Source organism: Ovis aries, chromosome 17, assembly GCF_016772045.2.
Source record: "Ovis aries strain OAR_USU_Benz2616 breed Rambouillet chromosome 17, ARS-UI_Ramb_v3.0, whole genome shotgun sequence".
NCBI classification, from domain to species: Eukaryota; Metazoa; Chordata; class Mammalia; order Artiodactyla; family Bovidae; genus Ovis; species Ovis aries.
In genome coordinates, this window is record NC_056070.1 from 54,369,984 (window position 1) to 54,389,524 (window position 19,541).

Here is a 19,541-nt window from a genome sequence, read left to right on the forward strand (position 1 = left end):
TCTGCTTTCCATTAGCAGTGTCTGGGTTATTAGCGGGTGCTGGAGAAGTATCTGTTGACTGATTAGCCATTCCCCAGTACCTATCACAAATGAACTTAGAAATACTGAAAATAAACAACTCAATGTGGCAAGTAGGTAAAAAGAAAAAATTATGTCTTTTGCATTTTTGTGTGCATTTGTTATTAAAGCAAAGTATACATTTTAAAAGTGCTCAGAGACTATAAACCACATTTTAAAAAACAAAGTCACTGCCTACATTTTGACACTTGCGAAAATTTACTCATTCAAAAATTTGCCTTAGTTGAGTATTTCAAATTCTGATTGGACAACAGGCGTGTGATGAAAAGTTAGTGCTATTTTTCTTTTATTTATATATATCTTAAGACATAGTTACTTTTTTCATTTTTTAATTACACAAATAATACATTTTCAGTGTAGGAAAACTAGAAGCTACTAATAAACAATGGTCTTATCTCTATCCTTCCAGATTTTATTTCTCTGGACACATAATATATATTTTGTTACAATAATTCCTGTCCCTCAAAAAAACCTTCAAAAATAACAAAGATCAACAGTGAAATTAAAAGTAGACTGGTCTTAACTGTACCCCAGGTCCTAATTTATATTATATATACAAATCTATGTACATTCAACTTCAACTTTTAAAATCTAAATTGATGCTGTTAAAATAATACCAAACGATGCCACTTTAACCAGAAGCACTTTCAGAATACCTAAGAACTTGATTCAGGCATGTTGATGATTGCTGATAAAGAGTCAAGTATTATTTTTTTCATTAAATAAGTAGCTTTCTCTAGCATTCCATCTTCCTAAAAGAAGGTTCTGGCAGTTCAGCCACAAGCTCCTCACACATATAGTTACTTTTTAAATAAACTCTTCATTCATTCTGGTGTTCTTGAAAATATTCGTCAAACATAGAAGAAGACTCATCTTCATGTTCCTGACACCAAGGAAACACAAGATACAAAGTACATTTAATTCAGAACTTCCCTGATGGTCCAGTGGCTAAGAATCTGCACTCCAAATGCAGGGGGCCCTGGTTCCATCCTTGGTCAAGGAACTAGATACCATATGCTGCAATTAAGAGTTCACATGCCACAACTAAAAACGATCCTGCATGCAGCACAGCCAAATAGATAAAATTTTAAAAAAAGAAGAAAATACATTCATTTCTCCTTAGTTAGGCCTAATATGTGCCTACTGTTTTTAAGCAATGCTCTATAAAGAGCTAAGGCCCAGCATCAGCTCCAGGTGTTCTTCACAGTAATCAATAATAACAAAAGGAATGATGGATAGAATGTTTCCAGATATGTGATAAAAGGCTTATGGGGAGTCCCTGGTGGCTCAGACGGTAAAGAATCCTCCTGGAATGCAGGAGACCTGGGTTCAGTCCCTAGGATGGGAAGATTCCTTGGAGGAGGGTATGGCAACCCACTCTAGTATTCTTGCCTGGAGACTCCCATGGACAGAGGAGCCTGGCAGGCTACAGTCCACAGGGTCGCAGAGAGTTGGACCCAACTGAGCAATTAAGCACAGCATAGCAAAAGGTTTATGTCCCATTAAAAGTAAACTCTTACTTGAGTTTACGTTCATGTCAATTCTCAGCTAATGTGCTGGGAGAGGGCCCCACTGACATTTGTGAGGGCAGCCCAAGGCCACTTGAATTTCACCTCCTCTTTGCATACATGCCCAAGCTCTGAGTACAAAGAATTTAACTCAGTAATATGTACTAACTCAATGAAAGGCAGAGTAAAACTGGTATTGCTTGTTTAGCACAGTGCCAATTTCAAAGATTACCTAGAACAGCCTAGCTTACTGCCACCATGAAGATAAAATTTAGACTTGCTGGGATTATGCAGGAGGTCAGAGTGCTGGTAAACACTTTTACAAATAGGCAGTAACACCCCAAACCAGAAATTACCTTTGGTTCTTTAAATTCCAAGTCTTCTCCATACTGGATGGCAAAATCAATATGCTGTAATACAATGTTCATGCTTTCTTCATCTGACTGATCATAAGGCAAAAATCGAACCATGCTGTAGTCATCAATCTACAAGTTGAGGATTTCAGAAAAGGTCATTCTGAGGTATAAAATACTTAATTTTCAAATTATATTTGAGTTTTATAACCATTTACAACTTCTGATTAAAATCAGCTGTGTGTGCGATGTAGGGAGGAGGGACAGAGAGAGACAAAACAACAGCAAATCTATACTGATTTTTCTGACCTCGGATCAACTACAACACTTAACTAGACATTGTTTCATAGGCATTTACCTGAATTCAAAAACCACTGGAAATTTCATAAGGACAAAGACAGTTCTGAACTCCTAAAACAGCCTGGAATAATAGGTATGTCACTTAATTTATTGGCTATTGCCAATGACTGCTTCTAAATTCAGCTGCTGACCAGCCAGTCCACAGACTCCCACCCTCCCCCCTTTGCAAGGGACTAGGGTTGGACTGTGCTTTCCAAAATGGTGGCCACTGATTGGATGCTGATAAACACCTGACAAGGCCATTAAAAACAAAACTCAACAACTTCAAAAGCTTACCAGTCCACATATAGCATTAGTCAATTTTTTGAATTTTTTGCTCCTTAAGTCACCTGTAGAGTCATCTAATAAAGAATACATGTCTGGATCTAGAAACCTTTAAAAGTGAGAAAGAAGACATAAATAAAAGCAAGAATAAATCAGGAAACTAGTTTTATAGCCTCACATTTAAATGACTCTTTGAGGGTTCATCTCAGCAACAGAGATGTGATGATAGTGGAAATGAACTCACTTCTCAATTTCCTTTTTGGCTTTCTTACTCAGCAGATCCATTTTCGTCATGATGTTAACTTGAGGAATTTCTAGAGAAATCATAGCACTCAGGGCTGCCAAAATGCCAGAAATAAACTGAAGGAGGAAACAGAAAAGGGAAGATGAATTAACTTTGTATGAAGAAAGTTCCCTGGTCTCTCTGCACAAAAGAGAGGTTTCTGCTCCTCTCTGAGCAAAACTGGCCTAAGTAAAAGAGGGGCTAATTCTAAAGACAGGACATTTCACTAATCAGATTGTTGACTCCTGGTTTCCCAGGGTGAGGATGAGATGGGAAAATGTAGATATAAGCAACAGTGATCACAAATCTCAATTTAGATGATATCTTTAATCATTCCCATCAAATATTCCTTCAGCTCAGTTCAGTCCAGTCATTCAGTTGTGTCCTACTCTGCGACCCCATGAATCACAGCATGCCAGGCCTCTCTGTCCATCACCAACTCCGGGAGTTCACTCAAACTCATGTCCATCGAGTTGGTGATGCCATCCAGCCATCTCATCCTCTGTCGTCCCCTTCTCCTCCTGCCCCCAATCCCTCGCAACATCAGGGTCTTTTCCAATGAGTCAGCTCTTCACATGAGGTGGCCAAAGTATTGGAGTTTCAGCCTCAGCATCAGTCCTTCCAATGAACACTCAGGTCTGGTCTCCTTTAGGATGGACTGGCTGGATCTCCTTGCAATCCAAGGAGTCTTCTCCAACACCACAGTTCAAAAGCATCAATTCTTCAGTGCTCAGCTTTCTTCACAGTCCAACTCTCACATCCATACATGACCACTGGAAAAACCATAGCCTTGACTAGATGGACCTTTGTTGGCAAAGTAATATCTCTGCTTTTTAATATGCTATCTAGGTTGATCACAACTTTCCTTCCAAGGAGTAAGCGTCTTCTAATTTCATGGCTGCAATCACCATCTGCAGTGATTTTGGAGCCTCCCAAAATAAAGCCTGACACTGTTTCCCCATCTATTTGCCATGAAGTGATGGGACCAGATGCCATGATCTTCGTTTTCTGAATGTTGAGCTTTAAGCCAACTTTTTCACTCTCCTCTTTCACTTTCATCAAGAGGCTTTTGAGTTCTTCTTCACTTTCTGCCATAAGGGTGGTGTCATTTGCATATCTGAGGTTATTGATATTTCTCCCAGCAATCTTGATTTCAGCCTGTGCTTCTTCCAGCCCAGCGTTTCTCATGATGTACTCTGCATATATGTTAAATAAGCAGGGTGACAATATACAGCCTTGACATACTCCTTTTCCTATTTGGAACCAGTCTGTTGTTCCATGTCCAGTTCTAACTGTTGCTTCCTGACCTGCATATAGCTTTCCCAAGGGGCAGGTCAGGTGGTCTGGTATTCCTTAGGGGCTACTAATGAGAAGTAAAGTTTGTTTTAGATAGTTCATAAACTAGACAAACCATTATCAGAAAAACAGACGTATATATGCACACATCTGCCTAATTTTTATTCATAAGTAGTACTCTCAAATCTATATAGTATAATTTACCATATAAATTTTTAAAATACATTATTATAGCAACTTCCTTGGTGATCCAGTGGTTAAGACTCAGTGCTTCCACTTCAGGAGGCACAGTTCAATCCCCTGTCAGGGAACTAAGATCCTGCATGCCAGAAAGCATGGCCCCCCTCAAAAAAATTATAATAATTTAATAATAAGGGATACTAAATAACTCTGGAGTATAGTTTGGGAAATATCCAGAATCAAAAAACAATTAAAGGAGATTGCCATCTGCCTGTACCCATGACCAAAGAATTGATAAACAGATATATTCTCAAACCTTGAATGACTCCACCATGAACTGAGAATCAACAAGAAAAACTCCACAGACTCGAAACTCCCACTGTTCCAGCTGCTGGACCAGCTGTTTCATCACAGGCAGGTGAGTGTACAACTCAATCTGACCTACATGGAGAACATTACAAGACTGTTACAATCAGGACACAAGATAAATTATCAAAGTACAGAAAAAAATTTTGCCATAAGACAGCTGAGAAAATTTAAAAAAAGGAAGTCAACCTCTGTTGGTAATTTGTTCAACTTTTAAGGGGTCTCACAGGCTCTTAAAGCAATCACAATACCAAGAGAATCCCAAGGAAACTATTCAGTTTTATGTAGAAAGTGAGGTTCTTCACACTTCTGTTTTAGCTAATTAAAAGCAAGTATTATGAAGGTGTGTCAGGTTTGGGAATATTCATCAAGTTGTACACTTATGACGTCTGTACTTTTCTGTGGATATGTGTGTTCAATTAAAAACAAAGGGGAAACCAACACAATATTGTAAAGTGATTTCCCAATTAAAATAAAGAAAAAAAAAGGGAAAAATATGAGAGTTACAAATTATCAAAACTAGGTTAGGCTCAAGTCTAAAATTCATGATTTGGCTTGAAAAGTTGGTATGATCCTTTGCCCCTACCAGTCTCATCTCAGGACACTTCCCTTTGTTTACTGGGCGCCTCAAATCCACCTGGCTCCTTTCTGCCTAAAGGTCTTCAGCCCACGCTTTCTGCCTGGAGCACAGTCTCCCTCGCCTCACCCTATGGCCTGGCTCTCACGCTAAGTCAGAAACCTCCCACCTCCCTGCTGCATGATGGTCGGTGCTACTCCTGTGAGGAGCCTGTCACAAATATTAAATAATCATTTGGGTGATTTCTGATGTATACTGCCTAGCATTCCCACTTTCCTATGAGCTCCCTGAGGTTAGAGACCATGGCTACTTTGTTCTTTAGGTATTTCCAGTGAACAAAATAAGCACTCAGCAAACTCGGTGAATGAATAAGAGATGATGAATGAGCGAATGGTACTTTACTGCAGCAGGGTTTAGAGCTACGAATGCTAACTTCACTGTCTCCACTGAGGACTGAAAGAGCATGATCTCAAGTAAAATGACACATTCAAATTGCTGACTTACCTGGACAATCAAAAAGGATGTAGTCATCTTCTACATGGCCAAGACAGTTCTCTAGCCAGTCAAAATTATTGGCAAAGTACTCCATGCAAAATACCAATCCTCCATTGGGACCAAACTGCAGAGTACTGTCCTCCATCACGTCATCCACCTCAATCAGTTCTCGGATGTCTGAAAACAATAGACAGGCCCAGAACACAAGAGCATCATCCTCGCTGGTGATAATTAATAATTATATAACAACTCACATGCATGAAATGATTTCTGTCCATGGCTATTAACTGTAGTAGTGTCCATGGAAACAAATTAAATACATTTTTGTACAGCCAGATTATGGAATATTGTGCAGCCACAAAAAGAAGTTCTTTTAAGTACTGATGTCATATAGTCTCCCAGGTATACTGTTAAGTGAAAAGTGCAAAACTCTATTAGAATGCCATCATTTGTGTTAAAAAATAAAAGACAAAAATTTACTACGTATACATATATATATATATATTTGATTTTACATGCATAGACTGTGGAAAGATACCCCAGAAATTAGCAACACTGGCTGCCTCGAGGGAGGGAAGCCACTTTCCAGGACCCAGAGCTAGGAGGAAGACATTTACCTGAACATTTACTCCTTGTGCCTTTTGCAGTTTGAACAACGTGAATATACATTCAGTTCAGTTCAGTTCAGTCACTCAGTCGTGTCTGACTCTTTGCGACCCCATGAATTGCAGCACACCAGGCCTCCCCGTCCATCACCAACTCCCGGAGTTCACTCAGACTCATGTCCATCAAGTCAGTGATGCCATCCAGCCATTTCATCCTCTGTCATCCCCTTCTCCTCCTGCCCCCAATCCCTCCCAGCATCAGTCTTTTCCAATGAGTCAACTCTTCGCATGAGGTGGCCAAAGTACTAGAGTTTCAGCTTTAGCATCATTCCCTCCAAACAAATCCCAGGGCTGATCTCCTTCAGGATGGACTAGTTGGGTCTCCTTGCAGTCCAAAGGACTCTCAAGAGTCTTCTCCAACACCACAGATCAAAAGCATCAATTCTTCAGCACTCAGCCTTCTTCACAGTCCAGCTCTCACATCCATACATGACTATTGGAAAAACCATAGCCTTGACTAGATGGACATTTGTTGTCAAAGTAATGTCTCTGTTTTTCAATATGCTATCTAGGTTGGTCATAACTTTTCTTCCAAGGAGTAGGCGTCTTTTAATTTCATGGCTGCAGTCACCATCTGCAGTGATTTTGGAGGCCCCAAAAATAAAGTCTGACACTGTTTCCACTGTTTCCCCATCTATTTCCCATGAAGTGATGGGACCAGATGCCATGATCTTCGTTTTCTGAATGTTGACCTTTAAGCCAACTTTTTCACTCTCCTCTTTCACTTTCATCAAGAGGCTTTTTAGTTCCTCCTCGTTTTCTGCCCTAAGGTAACTATTCTTAAACTTATGGACAGAGGTTCGTGACATTGTATAGGAGGCAATGATCAAGACCATCCCCAAGAAAAAGAAATGCGAAAAGGCAAAATGGTTGTCTGCTGAGGCCTTACAAATAGTGGAGAAAAGAAGAGAAGCAAAAAGCAATGAAGAAAAGGAAAGATATACCCATCTGAATGCAGAGTTCCAAAGAACAGCAAGGAGAAATAAGAAAGGCTTCCTCAGTGATCAACGCAAAGAAATAGAGGAAAACAACAGAATACGAAAGACTAGAGAGCTATTTAAGAAAATTGAGAAACCAAGGAAACATTTCACGCAAAGATGGGCACAATAAGGGACAGAAATGGTATGGACCTAACGGAAGCAGAAGATATTAAGAAAAGATGGCAAGAATACACAAAAGAACTGTACAAAAAAGATTTTAATGACCAAAATAACAACAATGGTGTGATCACTCACCTAGACCCAGATATCCTGGAGTGTGAAGCCAAGTGGGCCTTAGGAACCATCACTACAAACAAAGCTAGTGGAGGTGATGGAATTCCAGCTAAAAGAAGTCCTAAAAGATGATGCTGTGAAAGTGCTGCACTCAATATGCCAGCAAATTTGGAAAACTCAGCAGTGGCCACAGGACTGGAAAAGGTAAGCTTTCATTCCAATCCCAAAGAAAGGCAATGCCAAAGATGCCAAAGATGCTCAAACTACTGCATAATTGCACTCCTCTCACATGCTAGTAAAGTAATGCTCAAAATTCTCCAAGCCAGGCTTCAACAGTATGTGAACTGCGAAATTCCAGAGGTTCACGCTGGTTTTAGATAAGGCAGAGGAACCAGAGATCAAATTGCCAACATCTGCTGGATCATAGAAAAAGTAAGACAGTTCCAGAAAAACATCTACTTTTGCTTTATTGCCTATGCCAAAGCCTTTGGGTGAATCACAATAAACTGTGGAAAATTCTTAAAGAGATGGGAACACCAGACCACCTTACTTGCCTCCTGAGAAATCTGTATGCAGGTTAAGAAGCAACAGTTAGAACCAGATATGGAACTAGGGACTGGTTCCAAATTGGGAAAGAAGTGCATCAAGGCTGTATATTGTCACCCTGCTTCTTTAATGTATATAAAGAGTACATCATGCAAAATGCCAGGCTGGATGAAGCACAAGCTGGAATCAAGAGTGTCAGGAGAAATACCAGTAACCTCAGATATGCAGATGACACCACCCTTATGGCAGAAAGAAAAGAGGAACTGAAGAGCCTCTTGATGAAAGCGAAAGTGGAGAATGAAAAAGTTGGCTTAAAACTCAATATTCAGAAAACTAAGATACTGGCATCTGGTCCCATCACTTCATGGCAAATAGATGGGGAAACAATGGAAACAGTGACAGACTTTTTTGGGGCTCCAAAATCACTGCAGATGGTGACTGCAGCCATAAAATTAAAAAACACTTGCTCCTTGGAAAAAAGCTATGAGAAACCTCAGTTCAGTCTGTCACTCACTTATGTTAGACTCTTTGCGACCCCATGAATTGCAGCATGCCAGGCCTCCCTGTCCATCACCAACTCCCAGAGTTCACTCAAACTCATATCCATCAAATCAGTGATGCCATCCAGCCATCTCATCCTCTGTCGTCCCTTTCTCCTCCTGCCCTCAATCCCTCCCAGCATCAGAGTCTTTTCCAATGAGTCAACTCTTTGCATGAGGTGGCCAAAGTTTTGGAATGTCAGCTTCAGCATCAGTCCTACCAATGAACACCCAGGACTGATCTCCTTTAGGATGGACTGGTTGGATCTTCTTGCAGTCCAAGGGACTCTCAAGAGTCTTCTCCAACACCACAGTTCAAAAGCCTCAGTTCTTCTGTGCTTATCTTTCTTCACAGTCCAACTCTCACATCCATACATGACCACTGGAAAAACCATAGCCTTGACTAGATGGACCTTTGTTGGCAAAGTAATATCTCTGCTTTTTAAAATGCTATCTAGGTTGGTCATAACTTTCCTTCCAAGGAGTAAGCGTCTTTTAATTTCATGGCTGTAATCACCATCTGCAGTGATTTGGGAGCCCCCCAAAATAAAGTCTGACATTGTTTCCACTGTTTCCCCATCTATTTGCCATGAAGTGATGGGACCAGATGCCATGATCTTCGTTTTCTGAATGTTGAGCTTTAAGCCAACTTTTTCACACTCCTCTTTCACTTTCATCAAGAGGCTTTTTAGTTCCTCTTCACTTTCTGCCATAAGGGTGGTGTCATCTGCATATCTGAGGTCACTGATATTTCTCCGGGCAATCTTGATTCCAACTTGTGCCTCTTCCAGCCCAGCGTTTTTCATGATGTACTCTGTATATACATTAAAGAAGCAGGGTGACAATATACAGCCTTGATGTACTCCTTTTCCTATTTGGAACCAGTCTGTTGTTCCATGTCCAGTTCTAACTGTTGCTTCCTGACCTGCATACAGATTTCTCAAGAGGCAGGTCAGGTGATCTGATATTCCCATCTCTTTCAGAATGTTCCAAAGTTTATTGTGATCCACACAGTCAGAGGCTTTGGCATAGTCAATAAAGCAGAAATAGATATTTCTCTGGAACTCTCGCTTTTTCCATGATTCAGCGGATGTTGGCAATTTGATCTCTGGTTCCTCTGCCTTTCCTAAAACCAGCTTGAACATCTGGAAGTTTATGGTTCATGTACTGCTGAAGCCTGGCTTAGAGAATTTTGAGCATTACTTTACTGGCATGTGAGATGAGTGCAATTGTGTGGTAGTTTGAGCATTCTTTGGCATTGCCTTTCTTTGGGTTTCCTGGTGGCTCAGAGGTTAAACCATCTGCCTGAAATGCGGGAGATCTGGGTTCGATCCCTGGGTCAGGAAGTTCCCCTGGGGAAGGAAATAGCAACCCACTCCAGTATTCTTGCCTGGAGAATCCCAAGGACAGAGGAGCCTGGTGGGCTACAGTTCACGGGGTCGCAAAGAGTCGGCCACGACTGAGCGACTTCACTTTACTTCTTTGGGATTAGAATGAAAACTGACCTTTTCCAGTCCTGTGGCCACTGCTGAGTTTTCCAAATTTGCTGGCATATTGAGGGCACCATTTTCACAGCATCATCTTTCAGGATTTGAAATAGCTCAACTGGAATTCCATCACCTCCACTAGCTTTGTTCGTAGTGATGCTTTCTAAGGCCCACTTGACTTCACATTCCAGGATGTCTGGCTCTACGTCAGTGATCACACCATCCTGATTATCTGGGTCGTGAAGCTCTTTTTTGTACAGTTCTGTGTATTCTTGCGACCAATTCTTAATATCTTCTGCTTCTGTTAGGTCCATACCATCCCACGTCCAAGGTAAGAGAAACCCAAGTAAGATGGTAGGTGTTGCGAGAGGGCATCAGAGGGCAGACACACTGAAACCATAATCACAAAAAACTAGTCATTCTAATCACACTAGGACCACAGCCTTGTCTAACTCAATGAAACTAAGCCATGCCGTGTGGGGCCACCCAAGACGGACGGGTCATGGTGGAGAGGTCTGACAGAATGTGGTCCACTGGAGAAGGAATGGCAAACCACTTCAGTATTCTTGACTTGAGAACCCCATGAACAGTATGAAAAGGCAAAATGATAGAATACTGAAAGGGGAACTCCCCAGGTTCGTAGGTGCCCAAATTGCTACTGGAGATCAGTGCAGAAATAACTCCAGAAAGGATGAAGAGATGGAGCCAAAGCAAAAACGACACCCAGTTGTGGATATGATTGGTGATAGAAGCAAGGTCCAATGCTGTAAAGAGCAATATTGCATAGGAACCTGGAATGTCAGGTCCATGAATCAAGGCAAATTGGAAGTGGACAAATGGGAGATGGCAAGAGTGAACATCGACATTCTAGGAATTAGCGAACTAAAATGGACTGGAATGGGTGAATTTAACTCAGATGACCATTATATCTACTACTGTGCACAGGAATCCCTTAGAAGAAATGGAGTAGCCATCAGGTTCAACGAAGAGTCCGAAATGCAGTACCTGAATGCAATCTCAAAATGATAGAATGATCTCTGTTCGTTTCCAAGGCAAACCATTCAATACCACAGTAATCCAAGCCTATGCCCCAACCAGTAACGCTGAAGAAGCTGAAGTTTAACGGTTCTATGAAGACCAACAAGACCTTTTAGAACTAACACCCAAAAAAGATGTCCTTTTCATTATAGTGGACAGGAATGCAAAAGTAGGAAGTCAAGAAACACCTGGAGTAACAGGCAAATTTGGCCTTGGAATATGGAATGAAGCAGGGCAAAGACTAATAGAATTTTGCCAAGAGAATGCACTGGTCATAGCAAACACCCTCTTCCAACAACACAAGAGAAGACTACACATGGACGTCACCAGATGGTCAACGCCGAAATCAGATTGATTATATTCTTTGCAGCCAAAGATGGAGAAGGTCTATACAGTCAGCAAAAACAAGACTGGGAGCTGACTGTGGCTCAGATCATGAACTCCTTATTGCCAAATTCAGACTTAAATTGAAGAAAGTGGGGAAAACCACTAGACCATTCAGGTGTGACCTAAATCAAATCCCTCATGATTATACAGTGGAAGTGAGAAATAGATTTAAGGGACTAGATCTGATAGAGTGCCTGATGAACTATGGGTGGAGGTTCATGACATTGTACAGGAGACAGGGATTAAGACCATCCCCATGGAAAAGAAATGCAAAAAAGCAAAATGGCTGTCTGAGGAGGCCTTACAAATAGCTGTGAAGAGAAGCAAAAAGCAAAGGAGAAAAGGAAAGATATAAACATCTGAATGCAGAGTTCCAAAAGAATAGCAAGGAGAGATAAGAAAGACTTCCTCAGCGATCAATGCAAAGAAATAGAGGAAAACAACAGAATGGGAAAGACTAGCGATCTCTTTAAGAAAATTAGAGATACCAAGGGAACATTTCATGCAAAGATGGGCTCAATGACAAACCTAGACAGCATATTAAAAAGTAGAGACATTACTTTGCCAACAAAGGTCCGTCTAGTCAGACCTATGGTTTTTCCAGTAGTCATGTATGGATGTTAGAGCTGGACCATAAAGTAAGCTGAGCACCAAAAAATTGATGCTTTTGAACTCTGGTGTTGGAGAAGACTCTTGAGAGAGTCCCTTGGGCTGCAAGGAGATCAAACCAGTCAATCCTAAAGGAAATCAGTCCTGAATATTCATTGAAAGGACTAATGCTGAAGCAGAAACTCCAATAGTTTGGCCACCTGATGGGAAGAACTGACTCATTGGAAAAGATCCTGATGCTGGGAAAGATTGAAGGCAGGAGGAGAAGGGATGACAGAGGATGAGATGGTTGGATGGCATCACCGACTCAATGGACCTGAGTTTGAGCAAGTTCTGGGAGTTGGTGATGGTCAGGGAAGCCTGGCGTGCTGCAGTCCATGAGGTTACAAAGAGTCAGACACGACTGAGCGACAGAACTAAACTGAACCGATAAGCAAGTAAAACAAAATCAAACAAAGAAAACCAATTCCATTTCTTAATTTGATGGCCCGGGTTTCTCTGGTGAAGCAATAGCTGAGAATCCACCTGCCAATGTAGGGGACATGAGTTCGATCCCTGGTCCAAGAAGATCCCACATGGAGCAACTACTGAGTCCAGATGGCCAAAGCCTGTGCTCCACAACCAAGAAACCACCACAATGAGAAGCCCAAGCACCACAATGAAGAGTAGCCCCTACTCACTGCAACTAGAGAAAGCTCTCACAAAGCAACAAAGATCCAATGTAACCAAAATAAACATCTTTAAATATATATATATAAGGTGATCCTACACTGACTTGCCTTCCTCCCCAATAAACAGGATCATGCACTCAACAGCTCAAGTTAGAAACCTAACAGTGAATCTTGATCCCTCCCTTTCTTCCAACCTTTTTAGTTCAATCTCCCACAAAATGCTGCTAATTCTATTTGCAAAATATATACCTGTCTGCAGCCATGAAGTTAAAAGATGCTTGCTCCTTGGAAGAAAAGTTATGATCAACCTAGACAGCGTATTAAAAAGCAGAGACATTACTTTGCCAACAAAGGGCCATCTAGTCAAGGCTATGGTTTTTCCAGTGGTCATGTATGGATGTGAGAGTTGGACTGTGAAGAAAGCTGCTGCTGCTGCTGCTGCTAGGTCGCTTTAGTCGTGTCTGACTCTGTGCGACCCCACAGACGGCAGCCCACCAGGCTCCCCCGTCCCTGGGATTCTCCAGGCAAGAACACTGGAGTGGGTTGCCATTTCCTTCTCCAATGCATGAAAGTGAAAAGTCAAAGTGAAGTCGCTCAGTCGTGTCCAACTCTTAGTGACCTCATGGACTGCAGCCTACCAGGCTCCTCCGTCCATGGGATTTTCCAGGCAAGAGTACTGGATTGGGGTGCCATTGCTTTCTCCGGTGAAGAAAGCTGAGCGCAAAAGAATTGATGCTTTTGAACTGTGGTGTTGGAGAAGACTCTCTTGAGAGTTCCCTGGACTGCAAGGAGGTCCAACCAGTCCATTCTAAAGAAGATCAGTCCTGGGTGTTCATTGGAAGGACTGATGCTAAAGCTGAAACTCCAATACTTTGGCCACCTCACGCAAAGAATTGATTCATTGGAAAAGACTCTGATGCTGGGAGGAATTGGGGACAGGAGGAGAAGGGGACGACAGAGGATGAGATGGCTGGATGGCATCACCAACTCAATGGACATGAGTTTGAGTAAACTCCGGGAGTTGGTAATGGACAGGGAGGCCTAGCGTGTGCAATTCATCGGGTCACAAAGAGTCAGACATGACTGAGCAACTGAACTGAACCGATACCTGTCTGTACCTTTGTATGTTCACCATGACCACCCCAGTCCCCGTTTTACTTTTGACTCTCTCGAGTCTATTTTTTGTCTGAGAGCCAGAGATATTTTTAAAAACATAAATCAGATGTCAGTCCTCTCCCCTGCTGGAAACCCTCTAATGGCGTTTCACAGTTGAAAGGTGCTAGGGGGTTTTTCGGGTTTGCTTTTTTTTTTTGGCTCTGCAGCATGCAGCCTTCAGGGGGTCTGATCTATGCCCCTGCGATGGCAATATGGAGTCCTACCCACTGGACTGCCAGGGAATTCCCTTATGAGTATTTGTGTCCCTCTAAAACTCATGCTGAAAACCTAATGCCCAGGGTGATGATATTAATTGGTGGGACTTTGGGAAGATGAATGGGGTCAGTGCTCTCATAAAAGAGGTCCCAAGAGATCCCTCGCCCACTTCCATCATATGAGGACACAGTGAGAAGTCGTCAGTCTACAAGTGGAAGAGGGCCAGGCTGGCAGCACCCTAATCTTGGGCTTCCAGCCTCCAAAACTGTGAGAAATCCATTTCTGTTGTTTAGAAGCCACCAAGTCTGTAGTATTTTGTTACGGCATCCCAAACAGACTAACAGCATGAAAAAACAGGATAGAAGCCATACTCCTCTTGTCCTACTAGCTGCTACCCATCTCTTTCCTTCATTTCTTATACCCCAGCTCATCAACACCTTTGCTTTTTCCAGAACACACCAAACCCTTTCCCATCTCTCGGCTATAGTATTGACCTTGACGTTCCTTTGTCTTGGAAAGCCTTTCACCAGCTTGGTGAGCATGTTACCATCTTCAGGTCTAGGCCCTAATAGCCCCTCCTCAGAGATGTCGTCCCTGACTATGCTACCTACAACACTCTTCCCTAGTTATTTCTTCACATCAGCCTATAGCAGCACTTATCACAATCTGTAACCGATTTTATAATTTTGTTTATTTCCTTTGCTAAAAGGCCCACAAAGACAGAGAGAATATCTGTGTTGTTCTCTGCTATGACTCTGGTGTCCAGCATAAAGCAAGTGCCCAGTAGACATCTGAATAAATTAAAAGATTAAAAGACATAACCAAATACTTAAAGCTTGCTCACTTACAGTATAGTACAATCAGCAGTAAAACAGATTTACCAAACAGGATCAAACACAAAAAAACCAGAAGGGAACGGTGGTGAGGGAAAGTCTACTCACTTTTCATTCCGACATGAGACTAAGAAAGGATACTGTCACACGTCAACATGAGCTGATGTTACCACATGACATTCCGCCTCATGCTGTTCACCATGAAAGCAGGGGACCAGGCTGTATTAATTTTCAGCTTCTGTGTGCAGCAGCCAGCACTCACCGCCTCCCCACTCTCCTGTTTTTCCTGAAGGAGGGGGAAGGCTCTGCTCAGGACTTACCAGCCATCACGGAATAGCTGAAATGCTCTGCTGCAGGATCTAGGTTCACAACTTGGACAGACCGATTGAGGGCTTCGCAGTGCTGCACCATGGTGGCACAGTAAGTGCTCTGTAACATCACAAGGCACGAGGGGTTAGAGCAACGCTCAGTACAGTGCTTACCCCGCCACCTCCAGAAGGGCTCTCCACCCACCCTGGGCAGTGTCTACTAAGCCCAAAACTATTCCTTCATTGACCAAGAAGCTAAAAGGCATTAGGCTGGGAGTCAGGACACCTGACTGGGCTATGGATCCAGACCTGGCTTGGACTCATGGGGAGGTGCTTTTGCATTCTCTCCCTACATTTTCTTGTCTCTAAATGTGATGGCTTCCATGATCACTAAGGCTCCTTACCGCTCTCATGTGCAACAAGCGGAATTTAAAGGGCAATTTTCTGATTACACTGTGCAGCATCTAACACATGATGTCTCCACTAGGATTGGTACAGTCCAAACAAAGCTTTAGGTAGGCTGGTTAGGGATGATGTATCTGAGAAGAGAGTATCTGAGCTGAGGGACAGCAATGCACTCGTCAGGCCAGCGGAATACAATCCAAGATGAGAGAACATCAGGCCAATAAACAGCCTGGCAATATGCTATCAGTTTACACCTTCTGGTTTACAGAATTCTTCATCCCTCATATACTACATTAAGGCTACTTGTCTGTCTCTCCCACCCTCTATTTAAAGGCAGGGATGTGTCAGGAATTCCCTGGCAATCTGGTTAGGAGTCGGTGCTTTCACCACTAGGGCAGGGTTTGATCCCTACCTGGTCTGGGAACTAAGATCCTACAAGCTGCCTGACACTCCCAATATATAAAGAAAGGTAGGGATGTGTCTTATTCAGTTTTATAAGCCTAGGGGCCATAACATACTTCCTAGGTGGCTCAGTGGTAAAGAATCTGCCTGCCAACGCAGGAGACGTGGGTTTGATCAATGTGTCTGGAAGATCCTCTGGAGAAGGAAATGGCAACCCACTCCAGTATTCTTGCTTGAAAAATCCCAGGGAGAGAGGAGCCTGGTGGGCTACGATCCATGGAGTTTCAAAGAACTGGACATGATTGAGCAACTGAGATGCACGCAGGAGTTATAACAGTACTTGGTACATAATAAGTACTTGATAATTATTTCTAATTGATTAATATGTTTGAATAAACTCCATCAGGGAGAGGATTTTTGTGTGTGTATTTTAGTCACTACACAATCCCCCAGAGTATTTCTGATAGTAGGCATCAAAAGTTTACAGAAAGATACTTATTTAACACAGTGTGCAAGTTAATCTAGAATATAAAAATAACCTCTATCATGCTTTTATCTTTCTCCTCAGTGACTTGACACACACTGTTCTCTCTGCCTAGGAGCCCTCTCTACATATCACATTGCATTTTAATTGACTAGTCACCTATAAGTGTGATAGTAGTCTACTATTCACTCCAGTATTCTTGCCTGGAGAATCCTATGGTCAGAGGAGCCTGGTGGGCTACCATCCATGGGGTCACAAAGAGTCGGACATGACTGAGCAACTAACACGCATATACACATCCCAAATAGACTGCTGGCTCCAGGAAAGCAAGGGTCATACCATAGTCACATGTGTATCTCCTGCACCCAGAAAAAGCCAAGAATCAGAGGAACGAGTTTGTCAACTTAAAAACTGAAGCCACAAAACACTTTCACAGATTCCAGTGTTTCCCACACTCCTGTTATTTGATCAGTAAAGTCACAATTACTACCATATTTAAGAGCCTCTAATAGGATTTCCTTAATAGTTGCTTACAAGAAAAAACTGTATCTCTAACCAGAAAAACAGCTATGCTTATCATAACGTGAAGATAACCATAAAAGATAACACAACTTTAAAACATTTTTAGTTCTAGGTAAATATAATTGCCTGTCAAAAGCTCTGAGTCTAAGATCTGCTCTCAAAAAAGAGGAGAATTAAAGACGTGTTGAAGACACAAAGAAACGTAATGTCAAAGAATGCTCAAACTACCGCACAATTGCACTCATCTCACACACTTGTAAAGTAATGATCAAAATTCTCCAAGCCAGGCTTCAGCAATATGTGAACAGTGAGCTTCCAGATGTTCAAGCTGGTTTTAGGAAAGGCAGAGGAACCAGAGATCAAATTGCCAACATCTACCGGATCATCGAAAAAGCAAGAGAGTTCCAGAAAAACATCTACTTTTGCTTTATTGACTATGCCAAAGCCTTTTGACTATGTGGATCACAATAAACTGTGGAAAATTCTTCAAGAGACAGGAATATCAGACTATCTGACCTGCCTCTTAAGAAACCTGTATGCAGGTCAGGAAGCAACAGTTAGAACTGGACATGGAACAACAGACTGGTTCCAAATAGGAAAAGGAGTACATCAAGGCTGTATATTGTCACCCTGCTTATTTAATGTATATGCAGAGTACATCATGCAAAATGCCGGGCTGGATGAAGCAGAAGCTGGAATCAAGATTGCCGGGAGAAATATCAATAGGCTCAGATATGTAGATGACACCACCATTATGGCAGAAAGTGAGAAAGACCTAAAGAGCCTCTTGATGAAAGTGAAAGAGGAGAGTGAAAAAGTTGGCTTAAAGCTCAACATTCAGAAAACGAAGATCATGGCATCTGGTCCCATCACTTCATGGCAAACAGGTGGGGAAACAGTGGCTGACTTTATTTTTCTGGGCTCCAACATCACTGCGGATGGTGACTGCAGCCATGAAATTAAAAGATGCTTGCTCCTTGGAAGGAAAGTTATGACCAACCTAGACAGCATATTAAAAAGCAGAGATATTACTTTGACAACAAAAGTCCATCTAGTCAAAGCTATGGTTTTTCCAGTAGTCATGTATGGATGTGAGAGTTGGACTTAAAGAAAGCTGAGCACCGAAGAATTGATGCTTTTGAACTGTGATGTTGGAGAAGTCTCTTGAGAGTCCCTTGGACTGCAAGAAGATCCGACCAGTCCATCCTAAAGGAGATCAGTCCTGGGTGTTCATTGGAGGGACTGATGTTGAAGCTGAAACTCCAATACCTTGGCCACCTGATGAGGAGAGCTGACTCATTTGAAAAGATCCTGATGCTGGGAAAGAATGAAGGCTGGAGGAGAAAGGGACGACAGAGGATGAGATGGTTGGATGGCATCACCGACACAATGGACATATGTTTGGGTGGACTCCAGGAGTTGGTGATGAAGAGGGAGGCCTAGCATGCTGCAGTTCATGGGGTTGCAAAGAGTCAGACACGACTGAGCGACTGAACTGAAGACACACTAGCACCAAACTGATGATTTCATCTCAATGCAAACTGAAAGAAAACTGAAAAGGGAGCGACTTTCTCAATATATGATTCAATGTTCATTAATGTCAGGCGTATTTCCTAGGTACACCACAAGTCCACGTCTCAAGTTCTGAGAAACAGTGATTAACGAGACCCCACCTTAAATTAACCTCCTGGGTTAAAGACACGGGCAGATTCTGGAGTTACACAAAACTGGATTCAAATTCCAGCCGTCACTTACTAGCTGTGCGATCTTGAACAAAAACTTAAGTCTCATTTTCCTTACCGGCAAAGTAGCAGTAACAGGACTTAACTCACGGGGTTGTTGTGGAAATAGTTTAAGCGCAGTATCTGGGGCTTAATTATGCAATTAAAAACTAGCAACTATCACTAATTTCCTTTCAAAAGAACAACAAAAAGGACAGTGAAGCCCAGGCTGCAGAAGCGAGCTGCCCAGGTCTCAGGGTCCCCAATACAACCTCCAGCCCTTCCCTCAGGACGCGAACCTCCCTACCTCCCACAAACTTCGACATTTCCCTCCTTAGCCTGCCAAATCCTTACCTTCCCGCTGCCGGCGGGACCCATAACCAGTTGAGCGTACCGAGGCATGGTAGCTCCCCCGGTTCCTGACGCCTCCAGTCCCACAGACTTAGAATCTGACCACCACGCTCCCTTCAGCCTTCGCGCGACGCCCACTAAGTTCCGGGAACACGCAGTAGAAACCAATCGCAATCCAACTTCCTTGGCTTCTTCTGTTCTACCACGCCTCCGACTACGGAGCGTGCC

At 42.5% G+C, this 19,541-nt stretch overlaps 1 protein-coding gene across 4 annotated transcripts in view; it reads right to left on the bottom strand.

The window, feature by feature from the left end:
* The window catches only part of GPN3 (GPN-loop GTPase 3), a 22,321-nt gene extending 2,869 nt beyond the window's left edge, over positions 1 to 19,452 (bottom strand). For 2 of the 4 annotated variants that reach the window (XR_006056674.2, XM_042234600.2), the window contains exons 1-7: positions 19,317 to 19,452; positions 15,441 to 15,549; positions 5,770 to 5,937; positions 4,639 to 4,763; positions 2,808 to 2,923; positions 2,576 to 2,672; positions 1,943 to 2,071 (exon numbers count right to left, since the gene is read on the bottom strand). Coding sequence is in view for 3 of the 4 variants with exons in the window: in XM_042234600.2 (XP_042090534.1) it covers positions 1,943 to 2,071; positions 2,576 to 2,672; positions 2,808 to 2,923; positions 4,639 to 4,763; positions 5,770 to 5,937; positions 15,441 to 15,549; positions 19,317 to 19,364 (792 nt within the window). In the remaining variant the exon portion in view is untranslated. Of the gene's footprint in view, positions 1 to 347; positions 2,072 to 2,575; positions 2,673 to 2,807; positions 2,924 to 4,638; positions 4,764 to 5,769; positions 5,938 to 15,440; positions 15,550 to 19,316 lie in introns of those variants that run through there. The other 2 variants (XM_027956498.2, XM_060401163.1) reach the window with 2 other exon arrangements.
* Positions 19,453 to 19,541: the final 89 nt, after the last annotated feature.